This window comes from Chelmon rostratus, chromosome 14, assembly GCF_017976325.1.
Source record: "Chelmon rostratus isolate fCheRos1 chromosome 14, fCheRos1.pri, whole genome shotgun sequence".
In the NCBI taxonomy this organism is placed as follows: domain Eukaryota; kingdom Metazoa; phylum Chordata; class Actinopteri; order Chaetodontiformes; family Chaetodontidae; genus Chelmon; species Chelmon rostratus.
The window spans coordinates 7,497,311-7,524,990 of NC_055671.1; the positions used below are offsets into that span (position 1 = coordinate 7,497,311).

The following is a 27,680-nucleotide window of genomic DNA, read 5'->3' on the forward strand; positions in this document are numbered from 1 at the left end:
TTGCAACAGTTGTTTAGTGCATTGTGCAATGTGTGATACTGCAACAATAAATACTCTAAAATGCAGAAATGCATCGTCCTAAAAGCCAAGCTATAGAATATTTTTGCTGATATGAAATATGAACGTAGCTTAGGCCCAGCGCCACTGCGTATGTTCACATTTGATATGAGTGTCAATGTGATGTGACTTGGGAATGATAGTGCTCTTTATTATCTCCAACACAATGTCGTGAAACAGTAAACTTCCCGAATGAAACAAGCTTCGGAAACACCAATGCATGCTGAGGCACGCTCTAGCCCCCAGAGACCCTGTCAATCGTACGTAACAGTTAGCTGGTCTACCTTAAAATCAGTCCCCTTTAAGCCTGATTGGGCACCTAGTGAAGCCTCTTTATGCTCCCCTTTATACACAGGCACATTTTCAGGCTAAAAGAGACTGCTACTCATCCCTTGGTCCTGTGTTGGGAGTTAATTTGAGATGCATCAGGGATCCCCTCTCTGGTTTGGATTGGTACGACATGTATCAGACATGTGTTGAAGATCATTCTTCAGTGTGTAAATGTTTCTTTTGTTTTCTTGCAGTGCTGACTGCTGTTCTGGGTTTTAAGAGGCTTCTTGTAAATGTGAGTATACTTACCATCTGCTCACCCTGATGTGTGTCTTCTTTGTCCCAGGCCAGAGCTTAATCCAGAAGGGGAGTAAGAGAGTGTGTCTGCTCAAGGCGGGGCCTATAGCAGGGCGATTAGACCACTCCTCTTGCTGCACTGTTGAGTGTTTGCTGTGTTTGCTGCTCCTAATGGAGTTAGATACATTCTCTGGATTTGACCTATATCAACAACAGCTGTTTTTAACCCAATTTTTTCTTGTCTGAATAGTTTTATTCATTTTTCTTAATCTTATTTTAGTCTTTAGTAGACTTGACACATTTAATAAAGGTAGCTGTTTTCACCATCGGAAACCTGGTCTCTGCTAAATAACATGATAACATTGATGTACTATGACTGAATGAAGAAAGTCAGAGTACACATGCGACGTTCTGACTCTGTTGTGGTCCAGGGTGGCATTTCATGTCCAGTTAAGCCTGCAGACAGAAGGGAAAAGCCATGCAATATGAAGCAGTTCTGAGGCATTATACATGTATCTTTTGCTAAAGCATTAATGGAGGTGAAGTTCTCAAAGATGTTGTCTTCCACAGGCTCTAAGTGCACTTAAATTGCACATGCATACCGTTGCGGTCTGTCTACCAAACCTACATCTCAATTAGAGCATTTTAGAGCCGAGCCTAACACTGCATTTTCCACTGCTTTCATTAAAATGTACACAATCTTCTCCTGTGACTACGACATCTTAAGCTCATTACCAAGGTGGCAAACTGCGACAGCAGCTCGTGGTAGTGCAACACCATCTTTAATACACTTTTCACCATGATCTCACACACTGTTTGGCTGTATTTACAATATATATTTCAGAAACTGTTCGGTATTTGCTGACAAACCAGGAATGAGGAAGCATCAGCTGAGGAGTCACCTCAGCACCAGGGTCAGTTTCTCAGGCTGGGGCTGGGTTGGATGACAGTGTGAGGGCATTACATAGCCACACTTTGCATCTGGATAAATGTGGGCACAGCTGTGTGAATACTGGATATGTTTACATGCAAAGGGAAGAATGTTTTATCATTTACATTTAACCTGGTTTGGCATCTTTAAAATGATAATCTATTTAAGCTCATAATGTTATTAAGATGGATCTAATGAAGCTGGTTTACTCCAATATTCTAATATTTCCTTATTTACTTATGCCAAATTCAGATGTCGTGGTCATTTGGATGACAATCCCTATTTATTTTGATTAGAATCTAATCTATATCTGGCTGTATTAGATGAGGAGATTCACATGTTAATGCAATTATCCACACAGCAAGTAATGTCACTGCATCAGTCACAATGACATGTAAAGGAAGTGAATGTGAATATGTGGACTCCATGGGTCCAACTATCACCATCATCTTTGCTGTCTAACGGCCCTGAATGATGTACAAAGCTGAAAAATGCATGAACATGTGTGAATTCATTGGAATTACCGGTTTTCAGACTTAACTGTAAAATATACCCAGGTTAGTACGTTTTGGAAAATGTCCCTTTGTGCATTTTGTGTGTCTCTAAAATGGGAATTGTTCTGGAAACATATTGAGGGAGCAAGTGAGTCACATAAAATGAGACTAAAGAGGGATTGCTAGGTCAGTAACCATGGCTCTCTTGTGTAAAATTTGGGGTAGAGCCTAGAGATAACAACGATCAGGCAGTGAATGAATTAGTAGCCTTTGCTTCATGTACCAAAAAGGAAACTGGAAGGACACCGCTGAATGTGGGACACACGTAGCCTTTAGTTGAGTAACAAGGAGCAGCAGCTGTGAACCCTGTCTTGGTTCAAGCAGCAAAACCACCAAAAGTACAGAATCAGAACCAGAATGTACTCTCTGTGAGAGTGAAGCTGCAATATTTTTGGCTGAAGCTAAGGGAGTCTGGGAAATCCGTCCAATACAGACAAGCAAAGTCGGTCACAACATCTGGCAGGGCAAGGCTGTCCTGATAGCCTCAGGCAGAATAGATCACTGGGTGAATGCATCTAATGGAGGAGAGCCAGAATGGCTCCTTTGAATAATCTATGCAGAGTCAGCTTGACCACTATGAAATGTTGTTATGTTAAATATAATAAGTTGAGCAAAATGTTTTCCCCAACAAAACATCTGTTCATGCTTAGAAATTAAAAACACAGAAGCTTTTAGCTAGTGAGTCAAAAAGACAGCAGGAAAAAGTAAAGTGAATAAAGAAAAATAGGTAAAACTAGACACATACATAAAAAAAAACACACTGAAAATAAATTGAAATGATTTCACTGATTCTTCCATCTCGTCAAGCTGCCCATGGACCTCTTATATACATGTCTGTCAGTTACACTGGCCAACAAATATCACCCTGTGAATCTTGGCAGCAGCAGGAAGATGTAGTGGGAGCAGCAAAATTCTGCAGTGTGAAGCTGTGGCTGTCTTAGATGGGTGGATGGATGGATGGACATAAATGTACATATCAGAAAATGACCAGTCAGGCAGACACCCCCACACTAACTGTACAACAGTCAGTGTCACTTTCCAGGAATCTGAGCAGAATCTGCATTCTCATTCACATACGCGCTGCTGATTGTTCACCTGCTTCCATAGGAACCATTTTGGGTTTGTTGCATAAGACTCAGAAAATTGTGTTTCCATAGCAACAGCTGTTTGATGAATGTTTCAGTGCCAGCTGTGATCAACACTCTAAATTTGATGCACCGTCCCCACACAAAACTACGCTCTTTACATGGCAACATAAGGAAAAGTGCATGGAAGCCATGACAGGTGCGATACTCCTTAGTATTTTACATTCTTATGCTAAAAATATGCATTTTTCTCAGAGTGAGGTTATTGGGCAGCAGGGTGGAGCAGTGATTGTAGAGACAGCTGCAATGTCCTTGAGCAAGTCTGTGTCTGTCCATCTGTCCATCGGATGTGATACCAATTGTTTAAAAGCTTAAACTTCTCAAACATGACTCCTGTGGTATTAGAGATTATAGCGATCCTCTCTCTAAGTTTTTCACACAGATGTGGTCATATAGCCAAAATATACTGCACATAGTATTCGTGCTGGATTCCAGCTTGCATGCAGTCATCTAACACAACCAACAGAGAATGGCCGACACAAACTAGTGCAGCAGTGACCCCATGGCAAGGGCAGCCACACATAAAAAAAACCCTGCCACAGGCTACACTCAAGATGGAGCCTAAATCTCACTGCTCTTAACCCCATCACAGTGCTCCGTCAGCCTGGCCACCAGATCAGCACAGATTATTTCAGTGCCTGGTTCCCCTGTGAACGCGAAGCCTGTTCCTTATTCATGCGTGCCCTTCTGCATATAAATATTACAAAAATCAAGAGATAAATTCTCTCTAATCTACAGCAGCGTTTGCCTCATCAAAACAAGGCCTGAACAGCTGTAATGTAAAGGCAACAAGACAGATTTTGTCTGTGGAGATCTAGTGCGTGAGACCGCAGACTTTGCAGATGCAGTAACAGATCTGTCGTCCCGCCTCGTCCAGCGCGCGCCTCTAAATCGGAGTGACAACCTGTTCATATCCATTTCTGCTGCGGTGCAATAGCTGCTTTATCTTTTCACACAGCGCTGTCACAAAATGAAACACGTGACGCATCCATCCTCCCTCTGACTTCCGCACGGAGCAACACATTACTGGACACTTGCCTAAGACCTCCTCACTCTATCCTTCCAGCTGTGGTGCAAACCGAGGCTCTGAGGTGTTAAGACTGGTGACCCCATTGTGCATGGGCCCCAGCCAGGGTATCGTCTCTGCTGATCTGACTCACTCATTCAAATGGGTCAAGCACCCGCAGCCTGTCTCACACTTTGACTGATGCTGCTGCGACGGTAAATGCAACATGATTTTTCTATAGTACACAACAATTATGATTGGCGAGAGTGAAGATTTATTGATTCAGTAAATGAGCAACTTTTGTGCATCTGCAGCATTTTTGAGTGTGTTTCGTACTAAAATGACATTTGCAGACATTTGTGATTATAAACTTGTCTGACAGGTAAAGTAACTCTGACATGGCCTTATTATATCACAATGACAAGTGTAATAATAACTGCGGTTTGCACTGATTATGATAGCGTCCAAATCCCTTTCTCACACAGGATGATACGCCACTTACCCTCACATCCTCCACATACTCCAGGCCTGCAAGCACAGACAGAGGGCACCAGAGGACACTCTGCTGAAATGCCACTACATGCCAGAGTTTGAACTGACCGCACTCGACAGCCTTCAGCAGGGAGCTGGCCTCCAAACGCTACTATTAAGGACTAAACCATTACATGTTTAATAGAAAGGGAGACTACTTTTAAGTTTATGATTCATGCTGGAAAGTCTGAAAATTGAAACTGGTTTAAAACGGACTTTTATACTGACCAAATCTAGACAGGATTCAGCAAATCCACATAATCTGGTTAAAATATGCTTAAGCGGCTTGCATCCATCTCTGAAAATCTCCATTTTTAATATTCTAATCCAGTGCTCAATAGTGAAACACACTTACTGGATCAATACACTGCTGTCTGCTAGTCGAGCTCTGTGCAAACAAAAGCACTTCTCCGATCGTGAAGGTTTTAAGGTGAGTTATGATGCAGCCCAAAGACTAGAAATGAAAGCGCTGCAGCACTCCACAGTGAAATCCTGATGATGTTTATAATGGGCTGCTTAATTGCATACCTTTTCTAAAGTTTGTCACCTGATCAAGCTTTTACTACTTTGCTGTGCAGATGAGAAAGCTTTTCAGTGCTGCTACTTTTCTTGGATTGATATACGTGATATAAGCTGTTTACTGTAAACTCCTGATAAAGGGGCTTGGTGGGTCTGTAAACTCCTAATCCCTTCCCACTCTAATGTAGACACGGAGGTGTCAGTACACGATAGAAACCTTCGGCTGATAATTCATACTATTTGAAATGATGAACAAATCAGATATGCGGGTGGCTATTCATAGCTGCCCTATGTACTATTCTTACCTAAGATACTAGACAGAGAAATAACCTCTGAACAGTAATAAAAAGTACTCTTTTGCACCCCAGTGCACCACAGCTGGGTTGAATAACACTTTCAGCACCATGGACAGCAGCGGGTCTGGTTGTGCAGACCACCAATGAAGTGAACTGAATGTAGCCACAGGTGCACTGTTTATGTCCTCCGACCTACTTCCAAACCTTTTAAAGCACAAGTAGCCACAAGACCTTCAGGCCTGTAATGTAGCAGTGCTGTAAAGTGCTGGTGAGATGAGTGGTAACCATTGGTGCACCGACTATCCTTTTCCTGACATCTCTACAGCATTTCTCACTTATCTATTATTATTGTATCTGGTATGATGTGGAGCGTGAAAACATATCAGAACATTCAAGAGAAAAAGACTGATGAAGCACTAAGACATACTAAGACATTTTTAAAAAACACCCTAGATTCTCTAAATGCACTTACATTGCTTGCAATTATTAGGAAGAATTATTTGGGTATATAGCACAGGCAAACAAAAAATGCACACATCAGCCCTCACACATCAGTCTCCTGCAGGACTGCAGACTGATAGCCCTGTGTGGTCACTGTGAAGAGCAGAGCGTGCAATTTGGCTCTGGGCTTTGACTAATCCTGACAAAGCTATTATTTGTCTGCTTCTGCGATTTGAACTGCAGGCACATCCCCTTTATTTACTTTCAATTTCCAAGAATTAGCGCAGCGCGCCATACAGAGAAACTGGGTCAAAATGTGTGTGTGCGAGGGAGTTTCGGAGAGCGGGAGCACGTGTGTGTGTCACGTTCCAGAAGTCACACGCGACAACTTTTGTTTCATTTTTCATCACAGACACAGCAGAACGACAGATTAAAAAGCTTTATTCAAACTAGTATGATCAGGCAGAACATTTAAGCCAAATAAGCAACATCAAAATCTGACAATTAACTAGACTTGAAAATAAAGCAAGAGCATTCTCTCCCATACTGTCTTTGATCCACTGAGTGGGACGGAACTGGATTAGGTTTGATGCAACTCTCGAAGCATACTGTACAATCTGACTGGCTAATTAGCAGAGGAGAAACTGAGCTGTGTACACAAATGAGAAATAAACACACTTTTACTATGCGAAGCACAAACACCTCCTGTGCCATTCGATCACAGTGAATACAGAAGATATCAAAAAGTCTACTGTATAAAAAACACAAAGTATAAAGCAGTTCAATGTACAGTAAATGCATCTACCGGTTCTTTGTAGAACGCCTGCTCTGAAACCAAAAGGCCGAGCCTCTATCCAACAATAGCAATTCAAGGTATCTTATCGCTGGGGTGACTGGAATTTGTAATACTGTATGACATTATTTCATTCATCAACAGTCATGTACATCTTTTACTACGCAGAAGGCACACAGGAGCTCATTATATGTGCAATTTAGGAATTCTTTTAAACACTGTTGGAATCAGCTGGTTCAGGCATTGATTGCACACATAACATGTACTCCACAGCAAGAGATCCCTCATTAAGTGATGTCTTTAGTCTGACAGAACAGACGGCCAGCTGTGTTTATGTCTGGGCAGCCTGGTGGAACACCGACACCAGGCAGCAGCGAGAGAGGGAAGGAGAGGTTTGATTTCACTGACTCAGAGCATGGAGCTCGATACATCTAGAAATACAGTCACTGCATTACTGAGTGAGTGCTGCGATCACATTTAGATTCGGTGCATATTTCAAAGTGCTGTCGTCCGCTTAATACTTCTTATGCACTATGCGTTCAGCAGTGTTTTTTTTTTTTTCCCCTGCAGAGTCAGCACTAGAATACTGCAACTACCATCCAGTCCCACTCCTCACCTCACCCAATTAGATCTGATCATTTAGCACCTTAATGAGCGGCCATAATAAGCTCCTTGTTTCTGAGAAATTAAAGTCCTGGGCTTCACAGTAGTGCAACAGCGCTACCCTTGAGGTCAAGAAAAGTACTCTGATTACCATTTTAACTTATTTACACTATCAAAACAACATCATATGCACTAAGCTACAAATATGCAACACAAAATGCCCTTGAAGAAGCTCACAAAAGCAGCATTAAAAGTTAATACGGAAAATATCTATAAAAACATGAATATTCATAAAACAACACCTTGCCTGGACCTTATATTCCCTTGTACCGTGGCAAAGATGAATACATTTTTAATAGTCTTACTCTTTTTGATAAATCATTACAAAATATTTTTTTTAATTTTCCACTGTAATTGTATTTTTTAACTGATTAATGATTAGCGATTTGCACTGTGTGCAATGAATGAATAAGATCATATTTGAATTGACAGCTTCATCAGGCTGGGAAAAGTCAGTGAGAATAAGATTGGGAAGATAATAGCTTATAAGTATGAGAATATCTTATTATGAAGAAAGCTGAATTGATATTTGACCCTGTTTTGAAAAGTACGGTTCATTGGTCTTCATTGGACATTTTACATGCCGCCCACTCTGGCCCCGCCCCAGTTTGTGATGTCAGAGTACCGCTGAGTAAAAATGTAATCTGAGGCCACACCTCCTCCGCACACCCTCGCTCTCTCACCCCAGCACGAGGAGACAGGGTGAACACCGTATACTAGATCCTGAACATCCCGATCACGGTTCAGAAGTTTCCGTATTCCCTGATACAGCAAGATAACTGTATGCCCAGTCAGATGTTTCACAACAGCACAGATGTGTATAAGGTACGAAACGCACACCTGATGTTAGTGTCAAAAGTCTTTTTGCTTCTCTGACCTTATTATTATTTCTATAGAACTACAGCATCTACAATCAAACCAAAATAAAAACAGTGTGCCTATGTTTGTTCCAGTTTTCTTGTCTTTCATTCTTTTTTCGTCATATTCACACATTCATCACTGTTGACTACAACAAACACCGTAAAAAAAACCCAAAAAAAACGGAGAACTCTAAAATCAGATCATTGGTTATTTCACCCGCAAGTTTCTAGCTGACAGTACGAGCCTCGCTGACAGCGAGACTCATAATACAGGAGAAATTGAGACTCAGAAAAGAAAAACGAGTGCAGAGCCTGAATCACTGACATTACCAGCTACACTTCAGTATTAATCAGATTTATGGAAGAATCATCGTCACCCTGATTCGTATGTGTGTTTGCAAGTCTCTGTTTTCTGAACTTTTCTTAAAAAAATGTAGCATGATGGCGACTTGCGTACTTGGTAAGCTACTTATGGTTTCTAGAACTACAGCACACAGCGTAAACCCTGGAGAGAAGGCAAATTTGTCCACTGAGGAGTTTCAAAGCGTGAAGGAGGGAATGATTTACTACATGAGGCAGCTCTAGAAATGTCCTGCCATAACTGATTTCAATTCAGTGTCCAAATATTTTGAACATGTTGTAGAATCATGCAGATTCATGCTTAAAAGAGAAAAGACGGTAGAAAGCTGAGGTGATCGGTGGTCGATGTTTGCATGGGGGGCTGGAGGAGCGAGAGAGTAGGAACAGCTGGAGCAGAGGGACTGAGGGAGGACAGTTGTTTTACATCTTCTTTGTGAGTCACACAGAACGCTTTCAGCCAGAGACTCCCATGAAGAGATGATTATATCATGGCAGTTCTCTTCTGGGCTCCTGGTAAGAGACAGAACACAGAATTAGCCACAAAGTCGACCTCGATATCAACTTGTAGAAAGTCCTCACTCATGCAACAGTGGATTGTGACTGGTTACTGCCACCATCAGTGACATGTCATGTCATTTAAAATCAATGACTTGTTTCTATGGATTAAGTTCCTTTTCGTTTTTTTTAAAGTATTCCTTTGAATCAGTTTTTGAGGATTCTGACTTTTCACCAAATCACCCATCAGACTAACATACACAGCTAAAATAAAATATGACAAAGCTATTAACTACAATAGGGAAGCAGAAGGTGTAATTAAAGCATGCACAGGCAGGCATCACAATGTGCTATTTGGTATTTGGTGGGCCAGTATTACAGCTATAGAAGGGGAAAAAAAGGATAGACTCTGCTCTATCGTTGGGCACTGCCCACAAATTTGAAGCATGTGGAGGTTGTTGAAACAGTCAGTGCTCTCAGGTATGTTACATGCTGAGAACCTATTCAGGACAATTCACTCCATAATCCCTTTTTTTCTGTCTGTGCCATCACTTTGCCCTGAATGCTCCGCCAAGCTGGCCAGATGTGCACGACACAAAGTCTGACCGGAAGCCAATTTTATTCTAATCTCCACTCTCAGTGAGCTGATAGGTTTTTGCACTTGAGAGGCCGGCCAATTTAAAAGTGAGTGCTTACAACAGCGTTGCACTGGAACAGAGTGCTGTATTTGTGAGGGACAGAGTCTGACCAGGGACAAAAGGAAATATTTGATTCTGCTCTATTGAATTACAGTAAAGATTTGCATTGGGAACTGTGACAGGTTATCAAAACAGATTTTTGAGCCAAACCAAGAGCGTATACCAAATAGAAACGGATAGAAAATGTCTACACATTTATAGTGGCTCTACAGAATGCAGTTAGCAACCAGCATACCTCCAGTTGTAGAATGGACTTCCTTTCATTTTGAGTACTTAAGAACAGAAAAAAGAGACAAGTTCAGTGGTAGGTGTGAAACTCAGACACTCAAACCCACACTTCCAATATATACATTCACATCATACACAAGTCTCTCTCTCTCCATGTGCACCTGTGCATTTATGCATATTCATGCTCTTTAATCTTTCAGTGGGTCGCTTGTTGCGGTATAGTCTGCAGGTCCAGCTGTACAAAAGAAAACAACATCTGGATCACTTTCAGCAGTTCTACACTGACTCCAGTCTACCGTGTGCAGGAGTGCTGCAGGAGATTCCACAGACCCCAAGCATGACGCATCTCACTTAGCGCAGCGATAGCTTTCTTGTCCTTGAAGAGGATCCCTCCATGTCTGGGCGTCTTTGAAGTACTCCCCCTCTTACACCCACTAGTGATTCTCTGATTGTGTGTTATGCAGCTGCAATAAATGACCTACATACTACATTAGACATCGAACAGTGGCACATTTTCAGTTTGGGGGTGTTTGCCTGACCTAATTATGCAATGAAAAGTGCAGATACTTCTCTGTTATCTTACAGAAGAAGCTTTTTTTCTGTGGTCTTTGGAAACAGGTGCATTACACTCCATTAAATATCAATATAGTATGAGTGTAGCAGAATGTCAATAATGTTTTTTTACACCATCAACCTCAATGACACTTTGCCAATTCTTGTTTTCATTTGCATCGCATTTCAATTTTAAAAAAATCACTGACCACTGACTGAAAATCAGAGATGCATAACTGAGACACGAACTAAACAATAATAAACATTGATCTTTCGGTCACTGGTGTCAGCCAAGATGCATTTCAGATTACAGGTGAGAGTCACAGTGCTGGAGGAAGTACTCAGATCTTGACTAAAGTGAAAGTACAGTAAAAATGCTTGACATATTAGTTGCAAAATGTACTTAAAAGTGTCAATAGCATATGAAAGTTCTTGTTCTGTAAGAAAAGTGGTCACTCTGAATTGACTATATGACATTATCACATTCCTAATACTGATGCATCCATGCACAGTAGCATTTTAATGTTGCAGCTGGTAGAGGTCGAGCCAGTTTTAACGACTTCATTTCACTGACTGTACATTTGGAGCTGCACACAGTTGTGCAGTTTAGTCCAGTGGCTCCCAACCTCGAGGTCAGGCCCCCTCCAAAGGGCCACAAGACGACCCACGAGATATATTTTTTACCTTTTCAAGCCTAAAACAGGTGTTTAAGCAACACAATCCGAGATGTTTTGAGAGAAAACGTGTCTTTGGAAGAAGTGCTAATAACTCACAGAACTCTGACACGTGTCGGGGGGGGCCCCGACTGCACACTGCTTTTTTGTGAGGGGTCCCAAATCAAAAAAGTTGGCTAAAACTGTTTTAATTTTGCATCGTGTTTTATACACTAAATCCACCACGACATCAGGTATCTGCCAAAAACCAGCAACTTGAATCTCTTTAGCAGTAATTAACCAACGTGTCTCTATGATTCAAATAATCAATAAAATGTGTATGAAACAAAAACAGAAATATGAAAGAGTGACACTTGAAGCTGAGATAATTTTGCATATATGACCTATTGAGAACATATCTATAAATACACAATGGTGGAACTGTGGGATACATGCAGCAGGAAGGGCAACTCTTGAACCTGCAAAAAAAACTTTTGTAAATACAAAAAATAAATATTTAAAAAGTTTTGCCATTCAGGGGCAAAAATCATGAGCCCCATCAAAAGCTGCCATTAAAAATAACTGACAAATAAATGACAGTAAAGCACATCTCCACCCAGCTGCCGCTGCATTTATACGTACCTCCAGTGTGGATGCTCTGGAGTCCGTGGTCTCACTCGGCCCTATGCTCCTGGGTATACTGGACACAAAATACCCAGCTCCTTTGGGAATTATCGGCTGTCTCACGACCACTTTGCCTTTCCTGGTCTCTGCGAGGAACAAGCTGTACCAGTAGGCGTCGCTGGAGATGAGGGTGGAGTCTGCGATGGTGGAGCTTCTCTGGCTGATCACGCTGTTCCTGCTGATCACGCTGTTTCTGTTCACTGGGGGGATCTTGATGGCCTTTGGCTTTGGTTTTTGACACTTCAGCACTATAATAACCAGGATGGTTATCAGCAGCAGAAATGACACGGCCCCCAGACCAACCACCAAGTACAGGTTCAGGTCTGTGAAGACGTCGTACTCTATTGGCAGCTCTGTGGTCTCTGAAAAGGACATGACGTGTTCCACTGTTGAGATCTTGATGGTGACAGTAGCAGAGAGAGCAGGCTCACCGTTGTCTTTGGCAACAATCACCAGGCGCTGTTGCCTCGGGTCTCTGTAGCTGAACATCCTTGTCGTCCGGATCTCGCCGTTGTACTGATCCAGGCTGAAGAGGGTTGTGTCGCTGATCTGCAGGAGCTGATAGGTGACCCTGGAGTTCTGCTCAGAATCGGCATCAATAGCGATCACTTTGGCCACCAGGTGCCCCTTATCTGTGGACCTCGGTATCACCTCCTCTACGACGGAGCCCTGAGCCCGCCACGGTGACACTATGAGAGGAGTGTTGTCATTTTGGTCCAGAATGATGATGTGAACTGTCACATTGCTGCTCAGCGGGGGAACACCAGAGTCTCGAGCCTCGATGTGGAAGAGGAAGTCCCTCTCTCTCTCATAGTCAAAGGTCTTCAGGGCATAAAGATCGCCATTCTCTGGGTTGATGGAGAACAGCATTGACATAGACGTGTTCACAATCTCCTTCTCCATTATGAAATAAACCAAGTACTGGTTCTCATTGAGATCTGGGTCAAACGCGCTAAGAGATGTCAACAACGCCCCCGGTGGATTATTCTCCACCACATGGATGGTGTAGAAGGACTGAGGGAACGTGGGTGCATTATCGTTGACATCTAGAATGTCTAAAGTGATGGTTTCATTTTCAGATAAGGGCGGCGAGCCCTTGTCTGTCACCCTCAGGGTGATGTCATATTTGCTTGTTACCTCTCTGTCCAGCGGCTTTGACACCAGCAGCTCGAAGTAACCCTCTGAGGATCTGTTGAGGCGGAACGGCAAAGACTGCTGCTGGTTCAAAGTGAGCGCAACCTCCCCGTTGACCCCAGAGTCCCTGTCGCTGACACTGACCACGGCAATCAGCGTCCCTACAGACACATCCTCAGTCAGCGAACTCTTCACAGACTTTATGGTCACCTCTGGGTAGTTATCGTTCAGGTCTGTGACGAACACCATGACCTTACAGTGACCAGACCGCGGGCTCGCCCCCCTGTCCTGTGCCTGTATGTGCATCTCAAAGCTCTGACTCTCCTCATAGTCGATCACCCCCTTCACCTTGATCTCACCTGAGTTGGGATCAAGTGAGAAGAGCTCCTGGGTCTTCTCTGAGGTGTACAGAGTGTATGAATATACTAACTGTGCGTTCGTGCCTTCATCCAAGTCTGTTGCGTTTAAGGTCATGACCACTGTCCCTGCAGCCGAGTTCTCTGACACGTTGACTGCAAACACCGGCTGGCTGAACAGGGGGGCGTTGTCGTTGATATCCAGGACGTTAATAACGATGCTGGCTGTGCCTGAGCGGGGAGGCACCCCTCCATCCACAGCGGTTAAAATCAAATTATGAACCGCATGCTCCTCTCGGTCCAAATTACCGTTCAGCACCAAATCGACATACTTGGAGCCGTCGCTGCCAGTCTGTATATCGATGTTGAAGTACTTGCTCTCGCTGAGATAGTACGTCTTGATTGAATTCGCCCCCACATCTGCATCCACGGCGTTTGTCAATGAAAACCTCTCACCGGGAGGGGTTGCCTCCGACACGTCCAAGTGCATTGTCCTCCTGCGGAACACGGGCGCGTTGTCGTTGATGTCCATGATTTCTAGCTCGATGTTAAAAATGCGAATGGGGTTCTCGAGTATGACATCCATTTTCAGAAAGCACGAGGTCGTTTTAGTCATGCATATGCTCTCCCGGTCGATCTTCTCGCGGATGAGGAGCTCCCCCGTCTCTTTGTTGATGTCGAGGTAATTCTTGCTGTGGATGACATCGAGCTTTGCACTGCGCTGCACCAAACTGCGAACATCCAGACCTAAATCGGTGGCCAGATTGGCAACAAAGGAGCCCTCTTCCATCTCTTCCGGAATAGAGTACCGAGTTATGGAGAGCGCGCATCCCCACAGCGCACCGAACGATAAAACAGCCGCGATAAGTCGTGTCCGTGAAGGTGCAATGACAAGCGCCATCGTTGCGTTATTTCTGAATGTGTATGAAGCAGATGGGTCCTCACGATCAGGCTGTCTTGGTGTCGGGGAGCGCCGGTGTCATTCTTGCCTCCGCGCGTCGTGGCTGTAGCTGCAGTTAGGCCACACACGGCACAGTACGGCTGGAGGAGCGGGGCTCTGTCAGCGCTGCTCTGCAGAGGCGGAGGCAGCACCTGTGTGGGCTGCTCGGGTGGCCTCGCTGCATCGAAGGGCTGCACGAATGGGAAGGCTGAAATCACGATTTGCAAAAATAAAAAAAAAATGCAATTCAAAATTTTGCATTTCATTTCATTTTTCATTTTTTTTAATTGATAAAAGTACAGTTGGTGGATTAGATGACGTAGTCTGAACTCAAACTTAACATTATTGAAGGAAACATTGTTTGAACAATTATGCTGACGTTCGGAAACTTATACCTCATAATCCCAAAGTGAAATTCCCATGTAGCTCTTTGGAGAGGTTTATCTCAGCTGTAAGACTCCCACCATACACATGTTACGTTGAAAATAAAGTTTTAACGCTGTGAATGCTACACGTCAGTATTTAAAGTACATAATAAGGATTGATTATTTTTAATTGATGAATTCTGCCAAAATTCTCAGAATACATGACCCAGAATCTGCTTTAATGGTTACAATCAAAGTGTTAACAAATTGGAATAACAGGAAAAAGCTTAAGGAATATTAAGTTGGTTGTTTATTTTTTGTGGGTATGCTGCCGTTCATATCTATCTCTGTCCCTTTGGTGGTTACATCCAATATTATGGTGTAATATTGTCATACTGTGTGAGACTCTTGCTATGTGGCTGAGTAGAGAGCAAAATAATACTACTTTGCATCCTGCAGGCCATCCCTCACTCAGTCTAACCTCATCAAACCAACAGTCAACAGCCATGCAGTTGAAAATGTAGCTGGTTTCAATTGCACCTAATGCATGTGTGCCTGGCTGTTTATTTGGAGGGACCTACAGTAAAGCTTTAAACTGAGCGCACTGACCATTAATGCATCACATGACCGCGGCCCACGCAGCTTTTACTCAATGCTTTTATTTGTGTTTGCTGCTGTATTTTAATGTGTTACACTGACATGATGAGGAGGGCCCTCAATAGTCCTCTCCTTTAGCGCCATCCAGTGACAATTTAGAGAATTACAGGAGGATCTGGTCTCCACCCACTGCACACACACACAGTACGTTATCTGTTACTGTAAATGCATTTAAATAGTTATTTGAGAGTGATTTAGCTAATTGCACTTTATACAGTAATAGTAATTATACAAATAGTAGTTATATTAAAAAGATTTTAGCACCCTGAAATTTTCTCCCCAATAAAAAGTTTATTTCTACACAAGTAATGTTTTTACATGATGTCAGGCCCAAAATCTAAGTTGCTTTGGACAAACGTGTCTGCCAAATTAATGTGATGTAAAAGCTACAAAGGCAGACAGAATAACAGAAGGTTTTCCTTGTTGAACAATGACCCAGTGGCCCAGTGCACAGCCACATAATATGGCAGCAAGGCAAAGATGCTTATGCTTATGCTTAAGACACTTCCATGTTGAGTACATTTTTTAAATTCATGTTTTGTTGTATTAATTGAATTGATAACAAATTGAAGCGAAAGAGATTTGTAATGACAACAGACAGACTTAACAAGAAGAGCCAAGGCAATAACACCTCACCATGGTCTTCATCACCTCTCTGAACCCACCCAGCAAGACCCCTACAGCATCTTAATTTTTTTTTTTATATTGGTTGCTTTGTTGTTGTGTATTTATTTTATTTTTAGCACAACTTTTTATTATCCATGTCATACAACGCTTTATTTTAGAAGGTCATATATTCTAGGGGCCATTCTCACCCAGTTGCTCATCAAAGGGATATAGGAGTCATGGCCATGCATCACTCCCTTATCATGAACAGTATGACATGTATAGGAGTCATGCATTTATGGCGGTATTTATACCTTTTTATGAAAGCTGATATATAGTCTTATATCCCTACTGCTTCTAAAACCAATGGCTCAACAGTGTGTTGAGCAGGAGACAGAGAGTGAATGTGAGATCCTGTCATAGTCTGGCTCCTTGTTCCTCCTCTTGAGCCACATTTCTTTTTTCCCAGGTCCTTCAGTGCTATTAGTCACTTATCCAGCAGATGGCCTCAGACTTTCTTACCTTTCCCCATCACCTGACATCAAACCACTCACCTGATCCCACTTTACACACCTGCTCTGCAGTTGCCTGGACTTCCTCCTCACCTGCAACTCATTCCATCATCAGACACTCACTTTATGTGCTGGCCTGCATCCTTTGTTCCTTGCTGCCTTGTCCAGTCAGCATCCATGTGCTTTATGTCTTTCTGTTTGTCTGTTCCCCTGTTACTGGAAGCTGCTTCTGCCTGCCTGACTTTTGTGTTTGACTTTTTGTCTGTAGGTTTGATTTTGGATTCTTGCCTGTACCCTTTAAATTTGGTTTCTTGTGCTGGACAGCTGCCTTCCTATTAAGACACGAGCCTGCCTCACTACACTGGAGGCCTTTTGTATATTGTTGATTGTTGCCATAAAATTATTATAATTATTATAAAGTGCAGCAGCTCTTCTTTAGAAATCTGAATTTGGGAAGTTCCCCTTTTTTTTCATCTTACACAAGCTCTGATAGCTCCTGGCTAACACGACACATACGAATAGCAAGTGTACATACCATATGAGCAGCAAGTTTGGTATGTTAAGTGATGTGCAAGTCACGTTCTGAACTTATTATTATTTTTTTTACAAATTAATTTAAATGTGCTCAAACTTGATCAAGTCCTTGAAAATATAAAAAAGAAATCTTATGATTATTCTAATAAAATGCATGTACAAGAAGTTATCAGATGAAGAGTGATAAAAGAAAAATATTGAGACTAATGTTAGTTTCTTCATAAGAGGTATCTGTTAGGGAAAGGCACCCTCTAGTGGAGGAAAAGGAGATTCCTCTGCGCTATCAGAGCTGTGGGAGCTATGGATTGTTGGGAGAGATATAAAGAAATACAGCAGATTGTGCTCTGGCACAGAAGTTGTGTTGAAGTTGTAGTGGTTGTGATACAGTCAATGATTGATGAAATTTGTCTTGATAATCTGCAGTTACTGGCAGGATGCAGTTGTTGACCTATCTGGATTTGCATTTAAAATTCCCAGTAGTCTCTAAATGACAGGGATATATATTCATTATTTTTCCTCAAAGGCTTCATCCCTCTGACTCAGATCTTCACAGAGCTCAAAATAAATCTGAAACTGGCCCTTGGCACTCAGCTTTTTGAACATGAAGCTGCTCACTGAGGCAGCCAGCCTCCAGATTAACCCACTGGTCTGCAGTAGCTCAGTCTGAGGTGATGGATCTTGAAGATTATCTCCAGAGTAGTAGTTTAAACCCTGCGTTTACTGACCGGAATGTCAAGAGAAAAGGTTAAATGGCACTCAGAGCCATAAGCCACAACACAATAATGATAACACCTTCTTGCTCCACATACACAGGTTATGTTGTGGAGTGAGGATCGTCCTAACTGAGGCTCTTGCCCTCAACTTGTAGATGCAACAGGGGTAGCTGCTCCGCGGGGAACTGCGAAGAAATAGTTAAAATCGGGCAATGGGGTTGATAGTCCCAAAAATATGATTCCATTGTTTACATATTTGACCCATCTTTGTATAGCACTCTTATATAAGTCCATGCAAGGCCAAGGCTTTCCACTTCTGCCTCTACTCCACGTCTGAAGCCTGTTAGGTAATGGTGCTCCTGCCGCATTTTATACGCTGCTCTTAATGCCATTTTATCAATCTGCGCAAAGCCTCTGTCATAACATTGTCGATACCCCATTCTGACGTGCTAAAGAAAATCCTCGATGTCAGCTTCTGATGGCAGGAAAAGTTTCCCAAAAAATATTTTACCGCTTTCCTGTTTTTGATTTGTTGAATACAGATTTATTGATACATATGAATATATACAGTACATAAACTGTACACAGAGTAATCATCTGTAGATATACAAACCACATCCAATGATAAATACAAATCTGGAATGCATATTACCAGTTACACCCTTTTAGGTGTTAACAATTCAATTTGATGTGTCAGTGTAATGATTTGGTGCAGAAGCCCAAAGAGTAAAACCACAGCTATAACCCTCGGTGTTACATGCTGATGGACGCACTGCATGGTTACACTCACCATTTCAATGCCATATTCCTGAAATCAAATGCATTCACTGTTGAATATCCCCTCTGTTTGAAATGTGGGCCTGTTGTATTACCTCTACCATCTGCTTGCATTGCTTGTGCATTGTGCCTGAACTGCATTCACACTTTATAGACTTGTGAAGAACAACCTGTCTGTAAATGCACCGAGTACGTTTGAATGATAGAAGCGTCGAAACATCTGTAACGTCAGCAGGGCTGGATTGTCCAACTGAGATTGACAGCATTTGTGAAAAATAATGATCGCAAAATCTTCCTGCTGTTGAGTCCGGTAGTTACAGTTCTTCCTTCAATACATATCTTAAACATGTTAGCTTTAGGTAGAAACCTCTACTTTGAAGATTATGAAAATGTCTTGCTAGCACAGAGGCATACAGCACTACAGCTGTCCCTGTAAGACAAAAAGGTATGTCTGCATAAAAGTGACTGGCACATGGACAACCCTTATAAAACAGACTGTAAGATGCTAAAATTATGAACCAGTGTATGCTACCTGGAGATACCACTATGACTCAAGACAGACTTTACTGATTTTATCTGTAGTTTATTTCAGCATTTACAATAATAAATGTATTCTTGTGCTAAAGAGTGGTATTATATTCCACTGGAAAAAGGAGAAACATAGTCTATCAGCCTCCAAGAGCAGCACTTCCACTGGAGAAGCAGTTTATAGTTATTAATGGAACTAGTTAATGGCATCTACAACATACACGGATTATACAGTACAGCTGGTGTATCATTTGAAGATGGCGTTGCTTATGAGGCCATCGTCTCCGTCGAAAGACTGTTCGTAGTGTGAGATGAATCTCTTTTTCTTTCCGAAAGTAGAAAAAGTGTTGTACACATCCAGCTCTCCTCTGGGCGCCAGCTTCAGAGTGCTGTAGTCGGACGTGGTGCCAGGTATGTACACATTGTGCTGGTAGTCCGGTGGCTCGGAATGAGGCTGAGTGTACTTAGGAGCCCACGAGTAGTTAGGAGCTGCTCCCTCTTGAAGAGACATCTTGCAGTCTGTAAAAAATGCGCATAAATTACAGTTTGTATCAGAAGATTATTTTTGCAAAGAGCCCATATTTACATACAGTATACTTGATCTGAATAAGGCAGCTTTAAAGGCATCTTCTTAATTTCAGCCTTCTCGTATAAAAGCACAACACTTCTTGCAGGGGCTTAAGTAATCCTCATGTTGATGCATTAAAATCCCCCTCTAGTTTCAGGGGCCTGGTATTATCTGCTTTTCAGTTTACCATTTTATATTTCAGACTAAATCCTGAGGCACAGACACAGGGAGAACCCCCACACTGCCACCCTCTTTCATGTGAACAATAATAAGCCTAAATTGCACAGTTGCCACCTACCGTTCATGTGGTTTCCCCAGGTCCAGTAGTGTGGTGCCACAGAGCAGGAAAACCCGTCAGCATCGTACTTCTGGTGACGAGAAAGGGTGCCCTCCATATTTGCTGAACTATACCTGAAGAAATAACCAGACGGTACAAGTTAGGTGTGTGTGTGTGTGTGTGTGTCGTGTGTACACATGTGTGTGAATTGCCTCAACTGTAGTCACCTCTTGTATGCTGAGTTGCGTTGGTTCTTGGTCCAGGTCCAGTCCTTGTTTGAATACTTTAGCTGCACAGTTGAAAAACATTAAAAAGAAACTTAGTGACCAGCTCAATTAATTGCATTGCAATAATGTCTGGTTGCAGATGTGTATACAGTATAATGCCATCAGATATGGGAGATACTGTATAGTCCGAGTTAATAAGCTCGAGACAAAGAGTCTCACAAAGTCACCTTTTAGTGAAACAGCAGGAAAACTTGTGGAGGAGTAATCTGTTTTATCTGTTTCTATTAAAAAACACACGACTGCCTCATCCTAGCCTGGAGCTGTCTCTCTCTGTCTGTCTGTCTGTCTGCCTCTCTGCCTGTCTGATAGCAGACGTGGGATCAGGTGTGCAGGTGTTGAGTGGAAAGCTGCTCATCATCTCCAATCTTCTCTGCTTTCAATACACAGCTTCAACTCCACCAAGCAGCTAGATCATAGACTCAGCTACATGGTCAGTGCCATTGCAGGGTTCTAAATCTCTATGTTTAATTAAGCTCTAATTATTTTTTCTCTAAACACGTATTCTCCATGCAGTGGCACAGAAAGGAGCGTCTGGGATGCTTCTGAAATGAGCTGCTGCGCACCTGGTGGAATTGCAAGCATTGTCTGCAATGGTCACTATTGGCCCTGGCGGCCATGTTGTGGCCGAAACGCAGGGCAGCCGTGCCAGGCAGAATTTAGGGGTAAGGGTACCTTGTGCATCGGTATGAGTTGCCAAGGTGCATAACAAAGCATTGCTGTTTGATGTTCTGGGATGAGACCAGGCTCACAGAGCCCATTTAACGCCGGAGGGGTGAGCTCACTGCATCAGTTCCAAAGTCCTGCCTTTACTGTGGCCAGACTGGCCTCTTCATCTCGCCGTGCCCTGCACACCCAGTAGAAGAGCCAGCTCACCAGTAGTACAAGAAAACTAGTTGAGCAGCTTGCTTTTCTCCCGTCACCTTCAGCTCCACGCCACTCTGCTCTAGGTCCAGCCTTCTTGGCAAGAAGGATGGTACTCTCAGAGCCTGCATTTGCCTCCTAGTAGCACCGCAATTAAGAACAAATACCCTCTGCCTTTAATCAGCTCTGCTTTTGCCACACTGGATGATGCCGCTATTTTATGCAAACTGGACCTGCTCAACACACACCAGCCACACATACTACCCTTCGGACGCTTTTCACTGTAACTAATGCTCCTGCTGTGTTCCAGGCACTTCTGTGTGAAGGTTTGTGTTCTTTCATTTGGATGCCATTCTGATATTATCCCAAATCCCTCTGAGAGTGAGCACACGTGTCTGGTCCATGTGAAGGCAGAGAAATATGAATTTCATATCCCTAAAAAGTCTTTTGGATGGACCTCACAAAGGTATCAGCAGCGGCGGAGTGGTCAACGCCAACCAATCGCAAGATTCTGGCAGCTGAGGCCTCCTTTAAAGAGTTCAAGCTTTGCTCCCATTCTTGTCCAACTTGATCAAGCATGCCAGCACATTATGGACATGCATGCCTTGGATCCTGGACTAGGTGCTCTTCTGTCAGTGTGCTGCAAATGATAATAAACTCCATCCTTGTGCCTTTTTCTTCCACAGACCCTCCCCTGCAGAGAGAAATTATGATATTGGCATCCATTAAACTGGTCTTGAAGGTGTGGCACCACGTGCTGGAGGGGGCAGACCCGCCCTTTGCGGTATGAATTGACCTCAAGAATCTCTCCTACATCCGATCATCTTAGCGAGTGAATACAGGCGGGCTCTGTATTTTGGAAGATTTAACTTCTCACTAACTTACCGCCCAGATTTCTGCAACATCAAGCCTGATGCCCTGTCACGCTTGTCAAAGCAGTTACCGGGGAGATTGAGTTGCTGGTAAAATGGGCTTTGAACCAACAGGCCAACCCACATATCCCATCATCTTTCTGTCCCTGATTCTGTCTGCTCTTAGGTCCTCCAGTGGGCCGGCTCACCTGTCATCCCGGCCTCAACCAGACCCTTGCCTTCTTGGAGGCAGATACACTTTCAAAATAAGGCATCCTCTAAACCAGGCTCTCCTTCATCCCTCACCTACCTATCCCCCTACATGCCGTTGCTCACCGTTGCTGATCACTTTTCCAACTCTGTTTACTTTTTTTTGCCCTGTCCAAACTCCCCTCTGCTAGGGGACCGCTGACCTAGTTGGACACATTTTCCACTTTCATGGATTGCCCACAGACATCATTTCCGAGGAGCGCGATTCACCTCGCAGGTCTGAAGAGCCTTTTGTTCCACCCTGGGAGCCACTACCAGCCTTTCCTCTGGGAACCATCCTCAGACCAACGGCCAAACAGAGACAACTAATCAGGAGATGGAGGCCACGCTCTGCTGCAGCAAGTCTTGCCCTGCCAGTTTATCTGCCTTGCCCGGCTCAGTCAACAACTCACAGCTCAGCCTCTGCTGTCCTCTGGCAAAGTGACTCCGCTGCCCACAAAAAAGTTTTATTAGAGTGTTAATTCCTCGTTGCGCCCACTCCCTGCCTCAACTTCTGTGTTCTGCGCCTCACACAATTAGTCCTGCATAACACAAATTACACAAGAGGCTCTCTGATGCAACATTACGATGAAAAACAATGTAACATCTCCTAAAACAGAGCAAAATAAGCAACTAATCCGCTTATTTGACTAATGTGAGGTTTAATGTTAGTGGTTGTACTGATGTTGTAGACCAGAGCACAAAAACAGCAAGATCAAGAGACCAGAAACTCTGTGATAAAAATGTGCATGTCCTTTATCCCTGCAACATCCTTTATGCCTGTGTCACACACCGTGACACACTGCTAATTTGCTTTGACTGCAGGGTAGGTTGGCACAACATGTAGGTTGGTTGGGGTTATATTTTCTACCAGATTACATGCATGAAGAATGGAAATGGCAAAATGGTCAGACCTTTTTAGTTTTTAACCTATAGATAACAAACCAGGGAGAAAGTAGTTGAAATATACATGATAATATATCTGACAGCTAATAACATTTTACAGTTTAATATCCCTCCATGCAAAACTGTTTTTAAAACATAAATGAATCAGGAGCAGGTCGTGTTAGAGCGTCCCCTAGTGTGTCAAATGCATTGTGACATTTGCCCCTGCAGTCAACCTGTCTGTCATTTCTAATTGACGTGAAGAGCAGGACGACTAGTTAGACATGACTGAGTGCATCTAGTTTTGGGATAAGTGTAATTCTTGAAGTGTGATGACATGAGAAATAACTCCTTTGTTATGTTTCAATATGTTTCCATATATTACCTCGTTTGGGGTAGCTGCTCTGTTGTTGGCCAGCTCATTGCGGTCCAGCGCGCTCCAACCAGAAGTCAGGTAATCAGTGCTCTTGGCGTTATTCTGTTGGGCTGACATTACCGGACTGCACGGCTTGAGGAACATGAAGTCACTTTTGGACGATTCCGGCGTCAGGCACATTTTGTAGCAATAGACCTGAGGAAGCGCGCCGCTGCTGTTCGCCTCCGCGCAGCCGGACGCGCCCGCGGACATCCGAGCGTTCAGGTTCGACTTTTTGAACACCTCTGTGGTGGTGGATGTTTCTGAGCGAGGGCAGCAGCAGCAGCAGCACCCGCTGATGGAGGGGAAGCTGGAGTCTCTGCTGGACGCTCTGCCCTTCAGTCTCCGCACTGCAACCAGGACGATGATAGCCACCAGGAACGCGAAGGAGATCGCGCCCAGGGACACGATTAAGTACAGGGTGAAGTTGGAGCTGTGATGCGGGCTTAGTGACAGGTCACCCAAATCGGGATGCGAATCTGGCAGGCTGTCAACCACTGACAGAATGATGGAAACTGTGGCCGAGAGGGGTGGCTGACCATTGTCCTTCACGAGAATGACCAGTCTGTGCCTCGTGGGGTCTTTCTCCACCAACTGGCGTATTGTCCTGATTTCGCCTGTGTACAGAGCGATGCTGAACAAGCTCGGGTCTGTTGCTTGGAGCATCTGATAGAAAAGACGCGAGTTTTGACCTGCGTCTGCGTCCACCGCTCTGATTTTGGTGACAAGGTGACCGGCGTCCACAGATCTGGGCACCGCTTCGCTCGGTGCCGTGCCGTTTTGCGCAACCGGCGACACAATGACAGGCGCGTTGTCGTTCTGGTCCAAAATAAATATATTCACCGAAACGTTGTTGTTCAGGGGCGGAAAACCGGCGTCTTGAGCTTGGACTGTCACCTGAAAGTTTTTAAGCTGCTCGTGGTCAAAGGATCTCAGCGCGTAAATGTTCCCGTTGTCTGAGTTAATGGACACATATGTGGACACGGGCATTCCCTGTATGTCACCTTCCAGTATAGAGTAGGAGAGGTAAGCGTTTTGACCAGAGTCTGGATCCAGTGCGGTCACCGAGCAAATGGACGCTCCCGGCGCGTTATTCTCAGTTAAATACACAGTATAGGAGGGCTGTTTGAAGTGAGGCGCGTTATCGTTCACATCAGACACTTGGACCAAAATAGTTTTCCGAGTGAACAAAGGCGGAGAGCCCATATCGCGGGCGGTGAGGGTGATGTTGTACTCGGCGATTGTCTCTCTGTCCAGAAAGTCACAAGTCACTAATGTGTAGTAGTTCTTAAAGGATGAGTGGAGCTGGAATGGGACGTGATGGGGGATCTCACAGTCCACGTTCCCGTTTTCACCCGAGTCTTTGTCCATGACGCTGATGACGGCTATCACCGTTCCCGGGGGCGCGTCCTCCTGCACAGGTGTGGACACCGATGTCAGGATCACTTCTGGGAGGTTGTCGTTTTTATCCAACACGTTCACCAGCACTTTGCAGTGAACTGCCACAGCGGAGGGGCCTTTATCTTTAGCCTGAATATAAATTTCATGCATCCTGGCTTTTTCATAATCTATCACTCCTTTGACTTTGATCTCCCCCGTGCGCGAGTCTACGCTGAAAAGCTGGCGCACTTTGATGGGAGCGTGGCCGCTAAATGAGTAGATAATATCAGCGTTGGGACCCTCGTCTAAATCGGACGCGTTTAGTTTTATAACAACCGTGCCTTTCGGTGCGTTTTCACCAAGCCTCACTCTGTAAAACGACTGGTCAAACACAGGCGCGTTATCATTTGCGTCCAAAACTGTGATATCAATTTGCGCAGTGCCGGATCTCTCCGGCGCGCCTCCGTCCACCGCGGTCAGGACCATTTGATGCGCACTCTGCTGCTCTCTGTCCAGTGGATTTTGTAGGACTAATTCTGCAAATTTACTGCCATCACTGCGCGTTTGTATATCCAAAAGGAAATGCTCGTTGACACTCAGCAAATAGGTGCGGAGCGAGTTGGATCCGACGTCCAAGTCCTGTGCGCTCTCAAGTGGGAAGCGGGATCCTGGCGCAGCGGACTCCGATATGTCCAAATTAAACTCGGTCCACGGGAAACTAGGAGAGTTGTCGTTCACGTCCAGAATTTCCATCTCTACCCTGTACAGCTCCAGAGGGTTTTCTATGACCACTTGCAAGTGAAAAGAGCAGGACAAACTCTGCTCGCATAGTTCTTCACGGTCTATTCGCTCATTGACAAATAAAACTCCATTTTCCAAATTTACCTCCACATATTGCTTCTTGGCACCTGAGACTATCCGAAATCTGCGCGCAGAGAGCTTGTCCAAATCCAAGCCCAGGTCCTCTGCAATGTTGCCAACAAAAGCCCCATGCTCCAGTTCCTCGGGGATTGAGTATCGAATCTGTCCACAGACTGCATCCAAGAAACAAGTGAACAGCGCAAAACGGCACGCCACACGCCATCTCCCGTGTAGTCTTCTCTTCGCCTCTTGTGTGTCCATCTGTAGGCTGGAGTGATGCCGCAACTCACACCAAGGACTGTGTCTGTAGTGGACTCATACAAGATGATTAAGGTAGAATTGTGCAAAACACAGTGTGGAAAAAACTTGACATTGGCGGGACTGGAACAGCGACTGTCTGCCTGAGAGAAAGGAGAGGGGAGAGAAAGGGATGAGCAAGGGCTAGCCTATCTCAGATTAGTGTGCGTTGTGTGTGTCTGTGTGTGTGTGTGCGTGTTTATTATTGGCCCTACTGTTCCAATACGGGGGGAAACGACATCTGCTCGGATAATCTTTCCTGCCTACTAGCCCGATCAAATTCATGTCACAGTCTCTAGGCTTTGACCGCAGGTCAAACGCACTTGATTCAATTTCTTCTGAGTATTTTCATCATTTTGAACTGATATAGTTTAGCATAATCGGATCTAAACAAACCTTCCTGCAGCATATTCACTCTCACTCACAAAACCCTTAGAAAGTTACAGTAGTGGACTGTTAATTCTTAATAATCAAGTTACTTTCATTTTTGGAAATGCTTTACTCCATAGATTATTATTGCTATTATTGTTATTACACCATTATACTATGACTATTATTGGTACTATTACAAGGCAGGATAGAAAAAATTGAATGCAATTTTGTGTTTGAATTAAATTCTTCATAAACATTTAAATAAACTCATTCTAACAGCAACCTGGAACTGTGGAAGGAAATCAATGATCCATTAATTTTTGTTGTATGTAATTAAAGGAAGAGAGAATTTCAGTTGAACCTTAATGAAATCACAGAAAAAGAGGAGCGGCGGCATCGACTCAAACCAGCTTTAAAGACCTCAGCTAATGAAAAAAGAATGATAGCAATCCCTCAGAAGAATACACGGGCTGTATTACAGCATCCTCATTAAAAAAAGTAAACTCTATCTCTTCATTATAAAAGCAGTTACTATAAAAGGACTGTGAAGTGTTTATAGAGGAAAGTTATAGTGACTCTATGTACAAAATAGGTTTGAAGTCTGTAAATTATAAAACTGTCCTCAGGAAGCGCCTCAAATTCCCAGACAGCATCACAGTATCCTGGCAGGGAGTGCTCCTGTTTGAAACTGTTTTTCCTCCCCAGCATATTTCAGCGTATTAATACTCAAATAGAGCAGTTGTATCTGTTTACCATCCACCTTAATGCATGCTCCACCCGTTTGCTCTGAAAAACCCAGTTCCCCTGGTTAAAAACTGAAAACACAATCTGTCTGCAGGAATGAAACTGCAGCAGATGGTGAGGTTTTCCATGGGCTCATGCTCTTTTTAATTAATGGAATGGAGATTAGAGGGCATTTTCCCTGGATCATTAGTGAACAGAGGAATTAAGACATTTTGTGAGGAATAATCCCAGGGCTATCCATGTGATGCACATGTGGTTTTCTCTCAGTGGTCACACTGACCTGCTTTTCACAGCCTAAGTGCATGGCATCACTTACGCACTGCAGAAACTAAGTAGCTGGGATAAGGGAACACAACCACCACATTTAGGGATCAAAAATACAAAAGAGATTATCTCCCTGTCACTCTCCCTCTCTCGCACACACGTGCACGCCAACACACACGCTCGCTCTCCCTCTGCCCCTCTCTCCCTCCCACTT

At 43.7% G+C, this 27,680-nt stretch overlaps 2 protein-coding genes across 4 annotated transcripts; both read right to left on the reverse strand.

Moving 5' to 3' along the window:
• Positions 1-6,509: 6,509 nt before the first annotated feature.
• Positions 6,510-14,533, reverse strand: LOC121617850 (protocadherin alpha-C2-like). Of its 2 annotated transcripts, XM_041953098.1 has the most exons (3): positions 11,992-14,533; positions 10,152-10,188; positions 9,214-9,233 (listed from the first exon to the last, which is right to left on the reverse strand). In XM_041953098.1, the coding sequence occupies exons 1-2, from the start codon at positions 14,422-14,424 to the stop codon at positions 10,177-10,179; spliced, it is 2,445 nt and encodes an 814-aa protein (XP_041809032.1). In that variant the 5' UTR covers positions 14,425-14,533; the 3' UTR covers positions 9,214-9,233; positions 10,152-10,176. The 2 variants fall into 2 exon arrangements, with proteins under 2 accessions (XP_041809031.1, XP_041809032.1); XM_041953097.1 differs by lacking the exon at positions 10,152-10,188 and having other exon boundaries at positions 6,510-9,233.
• Positions 14,534-19,285: 4,752 nt separating this feature from the next.
• Positions 19,286-26,050, reverse strand: LOC121617024 (protocadherin beta-15-like). Of its 2 annotated transcripts, XM_041951993.1 has the most exons (5): positions 23,519-26,050; positions 21,382-21,384; positions 20,228-20,289; positions 20,022-20,134; positions 19,286-19,674 (listed from the first exon to the last, which is right to left on the reverse strand). In XM_041951993.1, the coding sequence occupies exons 1-5, from the start codon at positions 26,048-26,050 to the stop codon at positions 19,403-19,405; spliced, it is 2,982 nt and encodes a 993-aa protein (XP_041807927.1). In that variant the 3' UTR covers positions 19,286-19,402. The 2 variants fall into 2 exon arrangements, with proteins under 2 accessions (XP_041807927.1, XP_041807925.1); XM_041951991.1 differs by lacking the exon at positions 21,382-21,384.
• Between the last annotated feature and the right edge of the window lie 1,630 nt (positions 26,051-27,680).

Excerpts from the sequence above, each read along its gene's own strand:
- LOC121617850 (XM_041953097.1), bottom strand. The coding sequence starts at position 14,424 with ATGGCGCTTGTCATTGCACCTTCACGGACACGACTTATCGCGGCTGTT. Across the intron at positions 9,234-11,991 it reads CCAGAGCATCCACACTGGAG|GAGCCCAGAAGAGAACTGCC; the intron begins GTACGTATAAAT and ends GTCTCTTACCAG.
- LOC121617024 (XM_041951993.1), bottom strand. The coding sequence starts at position 26,050 with ATGGACACACAAGAGGCGAAGAGAAGACTACACGGGAGATGGCGTGTG. Across the intron at positions 20,135-20,227 it reads CGCAACTCAGCATACAAGAG|GTATAGTTCAGCAAATATGG; the intron begins GTGACTACAGTT and ends TTATTTCTTCAG. Across the intron at positions 19,675-20,021 it reads CTGGGGAAACCACATGAACG|ACTGCAAGATGTCTCTTCAA; the intron begins GTAGGTGGCAAC and ends CATTTTTTACAG.